General features: G+C 39.2%; 1 protein-coding gene across 10 annotated transcripts in view; it reads left to right on the forward strand.

Annotated features, from left to right (window-relative positions):
- IDE (insulin degrading enzyme) overlaps window positions 1-15,853 on the forward strand; it is a 114,618-nt gene that overhangs the window by 52,624 nt on the left and 46,141 nt on the right. For all 10 annotated transcript variants that reach the window (XM_037905013.2, XM_037905012.2, XM_043552098.1 and 7 more), the window contains 5 exons: window positions 1,444-1,524; window positions 4,858-4,961; window positions 10,360-10,462; window positions 11,896-12,018; window positions 15,325-15,407. In XM_037905013.2, the coding sequence (XP_037760941.1) occupies window positions 1,444-1,524; window positions 4,858-4,961; window positions 10,360-10,462; window positions 11,896-12,018; window positions 15,325-15,407 (494 nt within the window). The remainder of the gene's footprint in view (window positions 1-1,443; window positions 1,525-4,857; window positions 4,962-10,359; window positions 10,463-11,895; window positions 12,019-15,324; window positions 15,408-15,853) is intronic.

Below are 15,853 nucleotides of genomic sequence, written 5' to 3' on the forward strand. Positions count from 1 at the left end.
GGCTGACTGAATAGGAGAAAAAAGGGAAAAGTGCAGGTATTAGTTTCTTTATTCTTGTTCAGTGTAACACTTTGAATATTTCATTCAAAAACTTTGGCAATGGAAGTTTTAAAGTGCTATTTTAGATAAAGAAACATCTGTAGTGCTCCTGTTGCATTCGAACCCTTTGCTCACATATGCTAATTGGGCAGCTTCCTTCTTCTCCTTCTCCCCATCAACCTCTCCAGTTTATCCCCACTCAGCCTCTGGTCTTGATCCCTACTCTAGAATTTTTCTTCAGTTCCACGATGCTGCTCCTCCTTTCTGAAGATCCTGCTGTGTAAATTTTACTTTCTCCTTTATAGCCTTCCCACAGCTGCCAGAGCTCATGAAATATCAACAGCTTGGTTCTCCCCCCTTCGCTATGAAGTTTTCCTTCAATTTGGATATATGAAAAGAAGAGAAAAGAGCATGAATGTTTTTAAGGCTTGTAAAGCTATATTAGGCTCAGTTTCCATAAACAATATAACACTTTGTGTAAGAATTAACTGGAAACAGCTGCAGGAGATATACCGTCTTACAAAAAAAAATATCAAATCAGATTTTTATCATTTTTTGGGGGAGAGGATAATTCAAAAAATTGATAAGTTAAATCAAAATGGTTTTCTAGTAATGAAGGATATCACTTAGCTGTATAGGTACTACAGCACTTGTGTAACTGAGAGGAGAGTGTTTCAAACATATACAAAAGTTTCAGACATATACAAAAGTCAACAATATGTTGTACTCTAGGTGTTCTAAGAAGAACGGAGGGAATATTTGTTATAGCCAGTTTTGAGTGTTTAACATGTGCCCTTAGTAAGAAATTGATGTAAATCCTGATCAGGCTTTGTCTGTAAGAGAAGTTGTGCAACAAGAATCTTCTTCTGGTGGTCATGGATTTATTAAATGTTATTGCTTAGGACCTAAGAGCTGCAAAACCCCCATGTGTAAATCGGGGAGGATTTAAGGAGAACGGAGTCCCAGAGCTGGCTTGGGAGCAGATCCTTCCTAGTCAGCTCTACGTGGCAGCTACAAGCCTTTGATCTTGCCAGCTTTCTGCCCTTTGTCCTTCTCAAGCTGAGCTATTTTTTGAAGCATTTGAATGTAATAGCTGATATCCCTGGATTACTGTCTAAAGAAGTAGTCACCTAGTGATATAAAATCACAGGGGATTTTCACTTATTGGATGATAGCTGTTTTTTTGTATATGATAGTGTACAAGAAAGGGTAATACAGTGATTCATTTGGTTATTTAAATTGGTAAGCAACTGACGGGCAGTTGATCAAATGTCCAGTCCTTTATTTATTTGACCAAATGCCTAGTTTGATCTTGAGTGTAAAATGTATTAAGTAACCTTTTTTATTCTTACAAAGTAGAAAATGACTTTCCCATGCATAATTTGATTTAATTTTTTCTTTTAGGATCTGAATGCTGTGGCTTTCAGATTTAAAGATAAAGAACGACCACGAGGTTATACATCAAAGCTTGGAGGGATTTTGCATGTAAGTAAAGCATTTGTATTTTGGGCAATATCTGAATGGAAATAAATATAATGATGTTCTTCTACAAGTGATGGTCTCTATGTGTATTCCATACATGGGTATGCATGTGTGCCATGCACCTGAGTCTGGAATCTTTTTACAAGCAGTGTCAGGTGCCCCTCACATGCACTGTAGTTCTCCTTGTGCTCCAAACCAAGGGCATAAAGGCTGGTGTGGAAAGATGCCTCTCCACTTTCTTCTTTCCGCCGCAGGGTCTGAGCTGGAATCTTTGGTATCCTCACCTCCTTTCTGCTGCATCATAGCTTTAAATATATTGTGTATAGTTGGTTTTTAGAAGTTTAGTAATTTTTATGGTATAGTGTAGCATAGTATACTTAATATTTTTACCTCATTTCTTCCCCACGTGGGGAATTCAACCTTCCCACCCGCATACAAAAAAAAGTCTGGGGTTACGCCCAGAGTCCAAAAAACGTGTTTTCCTGCCCTCGCTCTTTTTTCTTCTGTGAGCAACAAACATCAACGTTGCCTCTGCTGCCTAGGCAAGGTTCACATCTCTGCCAGGTGCTGCGTCTGCCACTCTTTTCCCTCCCCTTTCACTTTCTGCCCCCCCAGTTGAACTTGGGGGTTGGGAACAGAGACTTAGAAAATATCTGATGGAGAAGGCAATGTAGGTGGTATTCTTAGCATCCCTGAGCTGCGACCCAGAGTAGTGGGTGTGCCTGGGTCCTTCCTTCCGAAGGGGGTGAGGGCCCATTCCACCAGAGGGCAAGCAATTTCAGCTGCATCCCTGAAGGACGCACCCCTACTAGATGTAGGATGTCATTATCCCTACTAGATGTTTGTAAAGTGGGTACTTAGAGCTCTTTATGTTCCTTCACAAGACATACTCTAGTTACTCTTGAGGGCATTCTGTGCCAAAAAAATAAAAATTATGCGCCTAAAAATTATGTGCACAATATTGTAAAATTCTGCAAGTTTCGTCAATAAATAAATGCAGAGGCTCCAGCATGGCAGTGCACAAAGGTGGGAGATCACCCTGCAGCCTCCCCGCCCCCCCTATCCCAGGGACATGGGCGGGTGCAGCCTTACCACTGAGTCCCTGACATAGCACAAGGCCTGGGCCTGCCCCAGAAACACCCTGGGGCCCTGTACCCTGGGGCCTCTGTGCCAGGCGCACTAGGTTTGAGGCAGGCAGGCTCAACCAGGCAGGGTCCATGTGTGGAGGGGCTCATTGTGGGGAGATCCATGTGTGGGGTGAGAGGATTCTGTGTGGGACAATCTGTGTGTAGGCAGTTCAGTGAGGGGTCTAAGTGTGGGGGGATCTGGATGCACAGAGGCTCATTTGAGGGGTGGGGGCTCCAGGTGCAGGGGCAATGGGACCCTGCAGGGGCTTCCAGGGGAAAGTGGTTGGGGCTCAGCAGAGGGATCTGGGTGCTGGGGGAGTGGGGCTTGGTGGGATGGGGGTCTCTGGGTGCAGCTAGTTGGGTGTCTGGATGTGGGGGCTCAGGGTGGTGCAGGGGCGTGGAGCTCATCAGAGCTGAGGTTTGAGTGCAGGGAGCTTGGGGGGGTGGTATGGGTGCAGGGGTGGGGGTCCAGAGACAGGGTCTGGGTTTAGGGGGCTCCAGATGCAGGGATTGAGGTTCAGTGGGGTGGGGTTCAGGTTTGGAGGACATGGGGGGCTCTGGGTATACGGGGTGAGGCTTGGCGGGGTTGTCCGGATATGAGAGGTCCAGATGCATGGGGGTTGGGCAGATGGGGGAGCAGCTCCCTGTACAGTGACCCCTCCTTCCACAGCTGAGGAGTGATGAGGGCAGGAAGCAGGGGATGATGCTAAGCTTCGTGTAGCTGGAGGAGGTTTCTGGGGGTTGGTCTGACACAGCCCCTGCCATTCCTTGCAGGGGAAGAGGAAGAGGAAGTCCCATCCTCCTGCCTCCAGCCCAGCTGGGATTAGCAGCTGATCCTGGCTCGGAGTAGGAGCCCACTATCTTGGGTGTCCCTAGCTCTGCAGTGATTTACCTCTCAGCTGGCTGCTCCGGGTGCCTGAAACCAATGTACCTGTGCAGCTAGGGAGTGGTATGTGACTGCTTTTGCTATGCTGAGCCAGATTCAATTTGCAGCATATCTCAAAAAATCAATATATGATTTTTCCAGATAAGCAGTCTTTTGCTCTCACACACCAATATACATATAATCCCCCAAACATACGGTCAATCAAGCTAGTGGTCCTGCAGGATTCAGAAGGAGGACAGAGATTCAAATGATAATTTCAAATGTAGCACTCGGATATTATGGTAATTAGAACTATAAAAATACCTGTATAGGTGGAAGAGCAATGTATACTGTGTATCTGAGACTGAAATCTGATGTGCTATTTTATACTTTCACTAGAAAGGTCCAGCTAGACAGACAGCACACATAGCCAAGCTGTCTAGGAGATGCACTGATTTGAGTAGCTCCCCCAGGCAGTTTCCATCATTAGGCAATGATAGAGACCCCAGCAAGAAAGTACAGGTGCCATTGTCACTCCTTTGGCATACACACCAGGGACTGAATGGGGGATCTCAGACCTAAACACATGTGCTACTACAGCTTAAGCTAAAGAGCTCAGTCTCTGTATGTGGGGAGAGTAGCAACTCCTATGCTCTGTGAATAGGCACAGAGGCAGACCAGTAACACATGCTTACGAGTGGGTCACGCTGTTACCTGGTGGAATCCTTGCAATAGCTTGCTTGCATTCCCCAGTTTGAATCCTAACTCCACCATCGCTGCCTGCAGAGGTTGCAGTTTGTACCTCCCTTTGTGCCCATTGAACACACAGTCCAAAAATATACTTTTCTATAAATCCAGCTTACATGGTAGTATCTTAAGGAAAATGATCATGTAACTTGGAGTTCTAAAGAAATATTTGAAAACCCCAAATTTCTGAAACAATATGTATTGTGTTCTTAGATACTGGAGATGTTCTTTCCTTTGAAAAATTGGCTAAATTACGGTTATAAGGATCATTTTAGAGTTCTGAAACGTGAATTCTTGAGAGTCTGTGTACACTTACTATTTGCTGCTTTTAACTTTAAAAATATCCTCCAGGGGTCACTATTTTACATATTATTTTTACTTAATTTTATATTAATAACTACTGGAGTTAGGGTGGATGGCTTTTTAGATTACCATATAATAATGTATTCAGAACCTAATATAAAAGCTCTCTGTTCTTCATAATAATAACTATTAAATGCTATCTTTTCAGCTTAATGCAATAAGGCTTTTTTTATTTAAAATGTTTTCTAGTCAAAAATGTTTTATTTTTATTTTATTATTATTATTTATTTTTAGTATTATCCTATAGAAGAAGTGCTTGCTGCTGAATATTTACTTGAAGAATTTAGGCCTGATTTAATAGAGATGGTGCTGGATAAATTGAGGCCAGAAAATGTCCGGTAAGCTACTTTGTAATAACTTTTATATTTTAAACCATATATTCTGTGATGAAAACAAATGAATGTAACTGGAATCAAAAACCTTGTGGTGCCTACTACTTTTAATACAGACAGATGGGGAAATAAAAGTAAACAATGAGACAAAGTATTTGGGCGACTTTATTTGACTCATTTGTGCTAAAAATGGTCACAGGGTGGTAAAGGCACAGCACACAAGAATTCTGGTAAGACAAACTAGTCCTTATTTCTTTGCCCCACTTGGACATGTGCCATGTCACAGTTTTAAAAAAAAAAAAAAATTAGACAGTTGTCTCATGCCAGGGTCACTAATCATGTGGCTACTTTTCCGGCACATGTTAGGGGATTTTGCATTTTTATTTTTAGCATTTGATTAGGGTTACCCGTTTGTTTGTTTGTTTGTTTGTTTGTTTGTTTGTCCTCTTAAACTTGCTGGTGAGTCCCTGTCTACATTTCTGTAAATCTAGCATAAATCTGGGTTGATTTGGGTCTGTTGATAGCAGTTGGGCCAAAGGATCATGTCCCATATTAGGACTTGGCTCTTACCCTTGGTTTACAGTCAAGTGTAGAGCTTGCAGAAGTGAGGAGAGGACAGGATTACAAACTTCAGTTAAAATGGGAAAAGGTCCTTTCTTGACTTTGGGTGACTGGATGAAAGTTACAGATCTCATGACACCTTTTGTGAAAGAAAAGTAATGTAACATATCTTGCTAATTTTTAAGATGCAGCTGGGACATACAAGGTTATGCAATTATTTAAGTATATGTAACTCTTCTGCTGTGCTGCTATTTGTTGCTCTCAGCTGTTGCATCTTGTCATTTATTAAAATCATAAGCTCCCTAGACAGGCAAATTTCCTTCTTATTTGTTTATGTAATGCCTAGCAAACATTTGAGTGCTCAAGAAACAATAAATAGTTAATTCTAGTGGTGGGCTTCCCTTTAGCAGATATTATCAACAGTTTTGCACTATTGCTTTTCCCAGTTCTGCTCTTGTGAATGTATGGACTGAATAGCATGAGTTTTTAGCTCTCTCTCTTACTTCCAGAATTTCCCTTTGGCTAGTTACCTTTTCAGGAGCATAAAATGGCTGTTAGGGTTAAGAGGAAAACATGTAGGGTATATGTCTACACTGCAATTTAAACACCTGCAGCGGAACCATGTCAGCTGACTTGGGTTTGCAGGGCATGGGCTGTGAGGCTTCAAAATTGCAGTGTAGATGTTTGGGACCATCCCACTCCTGGGTCCCAGAGCCTGGGCTGCAGCCCAAGCCCGAACGGGTACACCACAATTTTACAGTCCTGTAGCGTGAGCCCTGTGAGCCTGAGTCTAAGACCAGGACAGTTGTGGGTGTTTAATTGCAGTGTAGATGTGTTTTCCTCTTGATCGTAACACCTTTTTCAGGAGCATAAAATGGCTAACTAGCCAAACTGGACATACCCATAGATACTCCACTTGTAGCAGGGCAGTGTAAACCAGCCTGACTAGGTCTCTAATGCTTCTTATGATAAATCTCCTAGCCATTGTTTTGCCTTGGAGAACAAAATCTTTATAGGACCATTGCATTTGCTATGGCAGATCAGATCAGTATTCTGTCTCTGGTAGTAGCCTCAAGCTACTGTTTCTGAATAACGTTTGTTTTTTAAATGCCAGTTGACCAATGATCTTTGAGGTGGGAAGTAAAAATTTTCTTTCTGACCCCTGCAGTAATTATCAGCATCCCTGAAGCAATGAGATTTGATCATTCCTCCTCAGCATGCCTGACTAGAAATATTGGTCTCAAAATTATCTAGCCTCCTGTACAAATCCTGCTTCAGAATTTGAAGCTCTGGTTATATTCTGTGGCAGTGACTATAGATGTTGGGGGTAGGAGAGTACTTCCTTTAATTTAAAATAAATAAATAAATAAAAATGCCTACCATTTACTAAATCAGGTGACACCCTCAACCCAGATGTGCCTTTATTACAAGGCACAGACTAATTTCACAAGCATTTTTGAATTTTTACTTCTAGAATTAGTGAAACATTGAATCTGAAGTTATGTATAATAGAATCCAAATTTCCCCAAACTTTTTGAGTGGCACCCCTCCATGCCCCACTAAAAATGTGGTCACATCAGTAGTTAGTAGAATAGTGAGATGTAGATAATGCACGTTAAGAACACTAACGTTCCATATATTTAAACTTTTCTTCTTCATTTTATAAAAAAATTCCATAAATACTTTGCAAGAAACATACTCATTATTATTAAAGTTTGATACTAGTAATGTCCAAATGCCTCCTATGGGATCAGGACCCAATTGTGTGGTACAATCACATAAGAGACTGTCCCTAACTTCAGGAGCTCCTCATAATCTAATAGAACGTCCACAGCACATGTGTTTAGTGTGTATTTTAACCATCTGCACAAAGTTTGACATTTTGTTAATTATTTTGCTATTAAACATCTCTATGAAATGTTGAATTTATGAAGAAAATGATATGACCTTTCTGGATATGCAGTAACTGTTATCAGAATTCTTATAAATTTTATGTGCCTTTTTAATCTAGTTTGTAATTCCTGTTGAGTTTCTTTGTTGAATATACCATTTTGCAGTAAAAACTGTTATAGAATTCAAGGTTTTGTGTTTTTGTGAAGACCGCTGAAAACATCTTAGTTTGTAATTAGTTACTTGCACTGTTTCTCATCTTTTATTCTAGATTTCCCCTTCTTGGCCATGTCACTTGTAGGCTTCTGATTGACAATGTGTATTGGTTAAAAAGTATAAAATAAACTGCTACCACAGTAAAGAGGTCCATTGCTAACCAATAAACAACAATTCATGTGGAAGTCTGCACACAGGGTTCAGCATGCAGGAATAGGACTTAAATCTGTTCTATATTAACTAGGTCATACAGAAAATTTGTATATCGAAAGTCTTTGTGCAGTTACTACTTTAATTTTTTGGTCTCTGATGTAGGTGTTGAGAAAAATTCAGTAGTCATATTGCAGATTTTGTATAGGATGCTTGCTCATCCAGCGTGGTCTACAACTCCTGCCTATGAAACTCGAACAGCTTAATGGGACTAAATCGGGGGGCCCAGATAATCTTCATCCAAGAATATTAAAGGAATTGGCACGTGAAATTGCAAGCCCATTAGCAAGAATTTTTAATGAATCTGTAAACTCAGGGGTTGTACCATATGATTGGAGAATTGCTAACATAGTTCCTATTTTTAAGAAAGGGGGGAAAAAAGGTGATCCGGGTAACTACAGGCCTGTTAGTTTGACATCTGTAGTATGCAAGGTCTTGGAAAAAATTTTGAAGGAGAAAGTAGTTAAGGACATTGAGGTCAATGGTAAATGGGACAAAATACAACATGGTTTTACAAAAGGTATATCGTGCCAAACCAACCTGATCTCCTTCTTTGAGAAAGTAACAGATTTTTTTAGACAAAGGAAATGCAGTGGATCTAATTTACCTTGATTTCAGTAAGGTGTTTGATACCGTGCCACATGGGGAATTATTAGTTAAATTGGAAAAGGTGGGGATCAATATGAAAATTGAAAGGTGGATAAGGAATTGGTTAACAGGGAGACTACAGCGGGTCCTACTGAAAGGTGAACTGTCAGGCTGGAGGGAGGTTACCAGTGGAGTTCCTCAGGGATCAGTTTTGGGACCAGTCTTATTTAATCTTTTTATTACTGACCTCGGCACAGAAAATGGGAGTGTGCTAATAAAGTTTGTGGATGATACAAAGCTGGGAGGTATTGTCAATTCAGAGAGAGACCGGGATATCGTACAGGAAGATTTGGATGACCTTGTAAACTGGAGTAATAGTAATAAGATGAAATTTAATAGTGAGAAGTGTAAGGTTATGCATTTAGGGGTTAATAACAAGAATTTTAGTTATAAGCTGGAGACGCATCAATTAGAAGTAACGGAGGAGGAGAAGGACCTTGGAGTATTGGTTGATCATAGGATGACTATGAGCCGCCAATGTGATATGGCCGTGAAAAAAGCTAATGCGGTCTTCGGATGCATCAGGAGAGGTATTTCCAGTAGAGATAAGGAGGTTTTAGTACCGTTATACAAGGCACTGGTGAGACTTCATCTGGAATATTGTGTGCAGTTCTAGTCTCCCATGTTTAAGAAGGATGAATTCAAACTGGAACAGGTACAGAGAAGGGCTACTAGGATGATCCGAGGAATGGAAAACCTGTCTTATGAAAGGAGACTCAAAGAGCTTGGCTTGTTTAACCTAACCAAAAGAAGGTTGAGGGGAGATATGATTGCTATCTATAAAAATATCAGAGAGATAAATAGCGGAGAGGGAGAGGAATTATTTAAGCTCAGTACCAATGTGGACAAAAGAACAAATGGATATAAACTAGTCATTGGGAAGTTTAGACTTGAAATTAGACGAAGGTTTCTAACCATCAGAGGAGTAAAGTTTTGGAATAGCCTTCCAAGGGAAGCAGTGGGGGCAAAAGACCTATCTGGCTTTAAGATTAGACTCGATAAGTTATGGAGGAGATGGTATGATGGGATAATATGATTTTGGCAATTAATTGATCTTTAAATATTCATGATAAATAGGCCCAATGGCCTGTGATGGGATGTTAGATGGGATGGGATCTGAGTTACTACAGAAAATTCTTTCCTGGGTATCTGGCTGGTGAATCTTGCTCACATACTCAGGGTTCAGCTGATGGCCATATTTGGGGTCAGGAAGGAATTTTCCTCCAGGGCAGATTGGAAGAGGCCCTGGAGATTTTTCACCTTCCTCTGTAGCATGGGGCACGGGTCACTTGCTGGAGGATTCTCTGCTCCTTGAAGTCTTTAAACCACAATTTTGAGGACTTCAATAGCTCAGACATAGGTGAGAGGTTTTTCACAGGAGTGGGTGGGTGAGATTCTGTGGCCTGCATTGTGCAGGAGGTCGGACTAGATGATCATAATGGTCCCTTCTGACCTTAATATCTATGAATCAACATTTTAAAACTGCTCAATACAAATCGTAAATCAAGGATGGAGAATCCAAGAAATCAGAAATTGCATGCAAGTTTGCACACAACCCCAACCTGTAGAGCATCATTTACTGTGAAGAATAAAATTATTGTGGCTGAACAAGTACAAATCGAAATTTATGATTAAGGGCTTATGATTATGTGTTAAATTTGGATACTGCATACTGTTGGCCTAAATATTCCTGCAGTTACATTTGGAGATGGTATTCTTCGGTTACAGGCCCTGTGCATGTTAAACAGCTTCTAAATTCCATGCTGGATATGGCTGCATTTTAGTTGCGAATGAAATGATCTCTCATGTTACTTTGTATATTTGTTGGTAAATTAGTTTGGTACCTAAGTGTGTTTGATTTTTGTCTGTGTGTTTTTAGGGTTGCAATAGTTTCTAAATCTTTTGAAGGAAAAACTGATCGAACGGAAGAATGGTATGGAACACAGTACAAGCAAGAAGCAATTTCTGATGAAGTCATCAAGGCACGTTAAAACAATTACTAGATTTCCATTTCTGAAATAAAATTTTTGCATGTAGATGTAATTTCCCTATTTGTGGAAAGGAGAATTTGCAATTACAACTGCCATTAGCAATGATATTTCAGTCTGTTGTGTAGCAATGGAGATTAGACCCTCATTTAAAAGTGTTTCAAGACTTTTCATTGCATGCTACAAAATAGTACGGTGAGGTACTTTAAGATAGCTATACATCAAATCCATTGAAATCAATGGGTATTCGCAGATTTTCTTCGTAAGACCTCCATAATATGCAATACATACATAAAAAATAAGTTACAAAAAACTTGTGGCTTATTCATCTGATTCTGGACCCTTGAAGTCAATGGTAAAACTCCTACTGACTTTTTACTGGCTCTCTGTATGAATTTTTGTCTGAAATCCTAGCCCTATTGAAGACCATAGTAGTTTTGCAATTGACTTCAATCGGACCTGGATTTTTCCCCCCTTATTTTTAACAACCTGGGTGATTTTAATTATTTTCAATACCAAAAACTATTGATCAACAACATTTTGTTTGCAAAGATAGTTTTAGTTAGACGAGAGAAGGATTTCTGAACTGGCTATAAACTCATTTTCTTTCTTCTGTAAAAACAGATGATCTAACACAAAATGACAATTTTGTTTTTCCACAAAGGAGTGAATTTTTAAAATTATATAATCACATTTAAGCCAAAAGTAACTTTTTTATGAACTGTACTTGTCCTGAAAAAGGAATTTATAATGGAAATACCAACACAGCTTTAACTATGGTTCTAAGGCTGATTCAAAATATGCTTGTTTTTTCAAGTTTATAGAATGAATATATCATGCAAAATTTAGTGGACTTCTGTAAACGAAAACCTCAGAAAAAGGAGGGAAGTGGGAAACATCCCTCCTCAGATAAAATTATCTAGTCACTTAAAAATGAGTTGGCCTTGCAGTATGCCTGAAAGGCATACTCAGGCTCTGTCAGACCACACATCCTAATCTGCTCTTAACAGAAATAGTAGAGAAACTCCTCACCATATTCAACATATTTAATCGAACAAGTAGAACCCAATCTGGAAGAATTTCTGTATATACATTTAATGTGGTACTTTTATTGAGCCAAAACAAGAGGATGCACAGGGCTGAAATGGTGGAATGGAGAAAGATTCCCCACCCCCATATGCCTTTTCTAATTATCTTTTACTTTCCCATTTCCCTCGGTCAGATATATCTTTCCTATTTGCTGGCCTTCTCCCACCTCCTTCCCCAGTTCAGACATTTTTCTGCTGGTCTGTCATCTCCCATCTCTCACTAGTGCATATGTATAGGATACTAGCAAAATTATGTTTTCTGTTAGAGCTACAGGATTTAAGTATATATCCATGTGCTAGTCAGAAATTTAACTAATAACCATACTGTTGTTTATCCAGAAATGGCAAAATGCTGACCTAAATGGGAAATTCAAGCTTCCAATGAAGAATGAGTTTATTCCTACTAACTTTGAAATTTTGCCACTAGAAAAGGATGCACCACAGTACCCTGCTCTTATCAAGGTAAGGATATGTATTACTTACATCAAATGGAAGTTCTGTCAGCCAGCTAGCTTGCTGGAAGGTTAACCATTGCTCCCTGATAAAAGCTTTAAAATAATATAGATTAACCTGTCATATATAGTTTATTCATAAGTACAAAAGTTTATAAACTGCTTTCTTTAAAACCTCTTAACTGGCAACAAAAAAGCACTAAAATCAGTCAATTTGAGCTGAACTGTGGACTCTGTTTCTTCGGGTTCCCCTGAAAATGGGTCTGCCAATAGCTTGAACCCTTTCTTGGTCCTTTTGAAAGTGTGTGAACCACTGATAGAAATAATATTGAAACTTCTTGATCAGAAGAGTGACTGCCACACAGATTTTTTTTTTTTTTTTTTTTTTTTTTTTTTGAGTATGTGTTGGTAAGTCGGAAAGGTCATTCTGTTGAAGCTGTGCATGAAAAGAGCCTGCGATTGCAAGCAAAGACACCTGTCTGCTCCCTAACTTTCTGGTAGCAGCAAGCAAGGACCCACCCCCCTCGCACTTTCAGCAAAGTTCAACATTTCTGAATACCAGAAAATAATTTCTCAGCTATTCGATTCAAGAAATAGCTTTAATCTTTCAAGAGTGATGAGCTTTGCTTAGTTGGATGTAGGATGAACCTTCTGCAACTCCGTCCTGTTGTTGCTGGATCACAGTATGAACGTAGCTTATCTAGCACACCTGGGAGTTCTCTATGGCAGTGGTTCTCACCAGGGATACATGTACCTCTGGGGGTAAGTAGAGGTCTTCCAGGGGGTACATCAACTCATCTAGATATTTGCCTAGTTTTACAACAGGCTATATGAAAAGCACTAGTGAAGTCAGTAGAAACTAAAATTGCATATAGAGAATGACTTGTTTATACTTCTCTATATACTATTATACGTAAGTATCACAATGAAATATAAGTAAAATATTTATATTCCAATCAATTTATTTTATATGGTAAAAATGAGAAGGTGAGCAATTTTTCAGTAACTGTGTGCTGTGAGACTTCTGTATTTTTATATCTGATTTTTGTAAGCAAGTAATTTAAGTGAGCTGTAACTTGGGGGTACGCAAGACAAATCAGACTCCTGAAAGGGGTACAGTAGTCTGGAAAGGTTGAGAGCCACTGCTCCAAGGTCTTCTCACCCTTGCTTTTCCAGAGATATTGAAAGCATGTACACTGGCAGGACACCAAATCTAATAGATCTCTTCAGTCTCTAATTTCTCTGATATGCAACCACAGTGGATAATACAGGAAATTAATATTTGTGCATCAATGAGCAGCAGTAAAATATTGTAATCTACATTGATGTCTTTTGAATTTAAAGTTAACGTAGGCTTCCAATCAGGAAAGCATATCTATTCAGAACAGCACTTAAACATGTGCTTAAGTTCCAGCTCATTGGGATGTAAGCACATGCGTACATGCTGTCATGAACAGGGATGACTTAAGTCTGAGCTTAAGTGTTTTCCTGAATTGGAGTCGGAGTTGAATAGGGACGTATATCAGGTTCAGTAAATAATACTATATTCTGTTTCAGAAGGCTGTCTTCACAAGACCAAAGGCTAGACACTTTTTTTTTTTTAATTAAAGCTTAAATTCTACAAAAACTTGAGAAGCCAGCAGCATAGCAAAAGGAGCTATTTGGTATGAGCTGTGGTTAGTGCATCACAGCTTTTGAAACTTGATGTGCTTTTTAAGTCTTTGCTTTATTTTTTAAAGCAAAGAAAATCTTGTAAAGCTTCTTGAACTGACACAATAGACACAGTGACTGCCATTTTACTGTTCTGTTCCTGCCAGCAGAGAATTTGTGAATTTTGTATAGTAGCAGTAACATTACTAAAATGAGAATTTCTGTTATCATAGAAATAAGTTACACTGCAATGCTGAATTTTTTCATGTAAGTGGGGGGTTGTGTATGGGGAGATGGGGAGTGAAGGACAAGAGTTGCTTTTTACATATAAAAACTATGTGAAAAGTAAATGTACTTTATGTATTAAATTGTATGCACATATAGCATTTGTGGTAGTGGCGAAGATGATTTTCTATGTTTATAAATTAAAGAGCCATGCAATAAAATATATTTATTGTGTATCTTTGATGGCCCCACTTCATTCTGCTCACTAGTCCATCTCGTTCTTGGACAACTGGCATTCCAAACCTATGAGCAGCGACAAACAGATGTTTAAAGAATGCCCCATCTCCAAAAAATCAGCTTGTCATAACGTTACCTCTTTCACCGTATATGGAAATTAAAAAAAAAAAAAAAGGTGGGGAGAGAAATGATAGCTAGGGTTAAAATATGAAGATTGTCTGTCTGTTTTGTGTCATTTTGTTTGCAGTTTTTTTGGATTTTTTTTTCCTCCACTGAGAATTTTAAAATAAAACTTTAGAGGACTGTCTTTGTTTAATCACTGTATTTTCCTGTTTATAAATGGATGGATATTTTTGTTTTCAGGATTGTTATAACACAGTGTAATATGCATTCATAAATTTTATTTAAAGACTAGAAAGAAAAGGAGTACTTGTGGCACCTTAGAGACTAACCAGTTTATTTGAGCATGAGCTTTCGTGAGCTACAGCTCACTTCATCGGATGCATATGCATATGCATCCGATGAAGTGAGCTGTAGCTCACGAAAGCTCATGCTCAAATAAACTGGTTAGTCTCTAAGGTGCCACAAGTACTCCTTTTCTTTTTACGAATACAGACTAACACGGCTGTTACTCTGAAACCTATTTAAAGACTGTTGATTAAGAAATAATATACTGAGCCTGAAGTATGGGGGTGAGATTGTCTGCAGCCCCCGTGCTGAGGGTGGAGGGAACGGGACAGCTATGGTGACTTTGTCGTCTTTGTGTCCTCCTGATCCTCAGCTGCTCTCTGGAGTGAGTTACAGCAGCCTCCCTAGGCTGACCTATTAGCCACATACTACCCATAATCTCCACAGTTTTGCATGATTCAGCCCTGCCCTGGCACATCCCTATGCTGAGCTTGCAGTTTCTCATATGGCAGCTTTTTGGCTGTCTTCCACAGTTCCTGCTCCAGGGGAATTCTCCCCGAGCTGGACATGGATTTTTTAGGGCTCCTTTACACCACTCTGGCCCTTTTTATCTGGTGTAAACAAGCCACAGTGAGGTGAGAATCTCACTCCAAAGGCGGATGGTTGTGTACACCAGTCATGTATATGTGTATTTAAGGAAAAAATGTAAACTAAGTGTAGAAGTGATAAAATGCAGTTTGTAAAACAGCATAATATAAAATCTTATGTTAAAAACGTGTTTTTTTTCTTGACACAGGACACTGCTATGAGCAAACTATGGTTCAAGCAAGATGATAAATTCTTCTTGCCAAAAGCTTGTCTCAACTTTGAGTTTTTCAGGTATGCAGTGTATTAAGTATATCACACTAATTGAACTCCCAAAAGTTTTACTGTTCACAGGAAATCTGCATTTAAGTTGCAAAAACTCTTCAAAATGATCTAGGTTACTGGTTTATTCTGGTTTGGTAATATTAGACTATAAAACACATAGGAAACTTCATATTATGCAATAATTGAAGAAAGAAGCAGTTGGGGGTGTTCAGATAAATATTTATGAGAAGCTGGTAATAACATTAAATATTTAATCCAGTCTCAAAACAACATATCTTAATCCCTTATTTACTATATCCGACAACAGCTACTACTTATTCAATTTGCTGTTTCAAAGATGTTATATTTTAAATTATGAATAAATTACAAGTTCAGTATTTGATGGTAATGCTTTACATATTAAATATGCTGATGTGGTTTTATAAAAAAGTGTATATAACCACAAATCAGAGGAG

The sequence above is a fragment of the Chelonia mydas genome, chromosome 7 (genome assembly GCF_015237465.2).
Source record: "Chelonia mydas isolate rCheMyd1 chromosome 7, rCheMyd1.pri.v2, whole genome shotgun sequence".
NCBI classification, from domain to species: Eukaryota; Metazoa; Chordata; order Testudines; family Cheloniidae; genus Chelonia; species Chelonia mydas.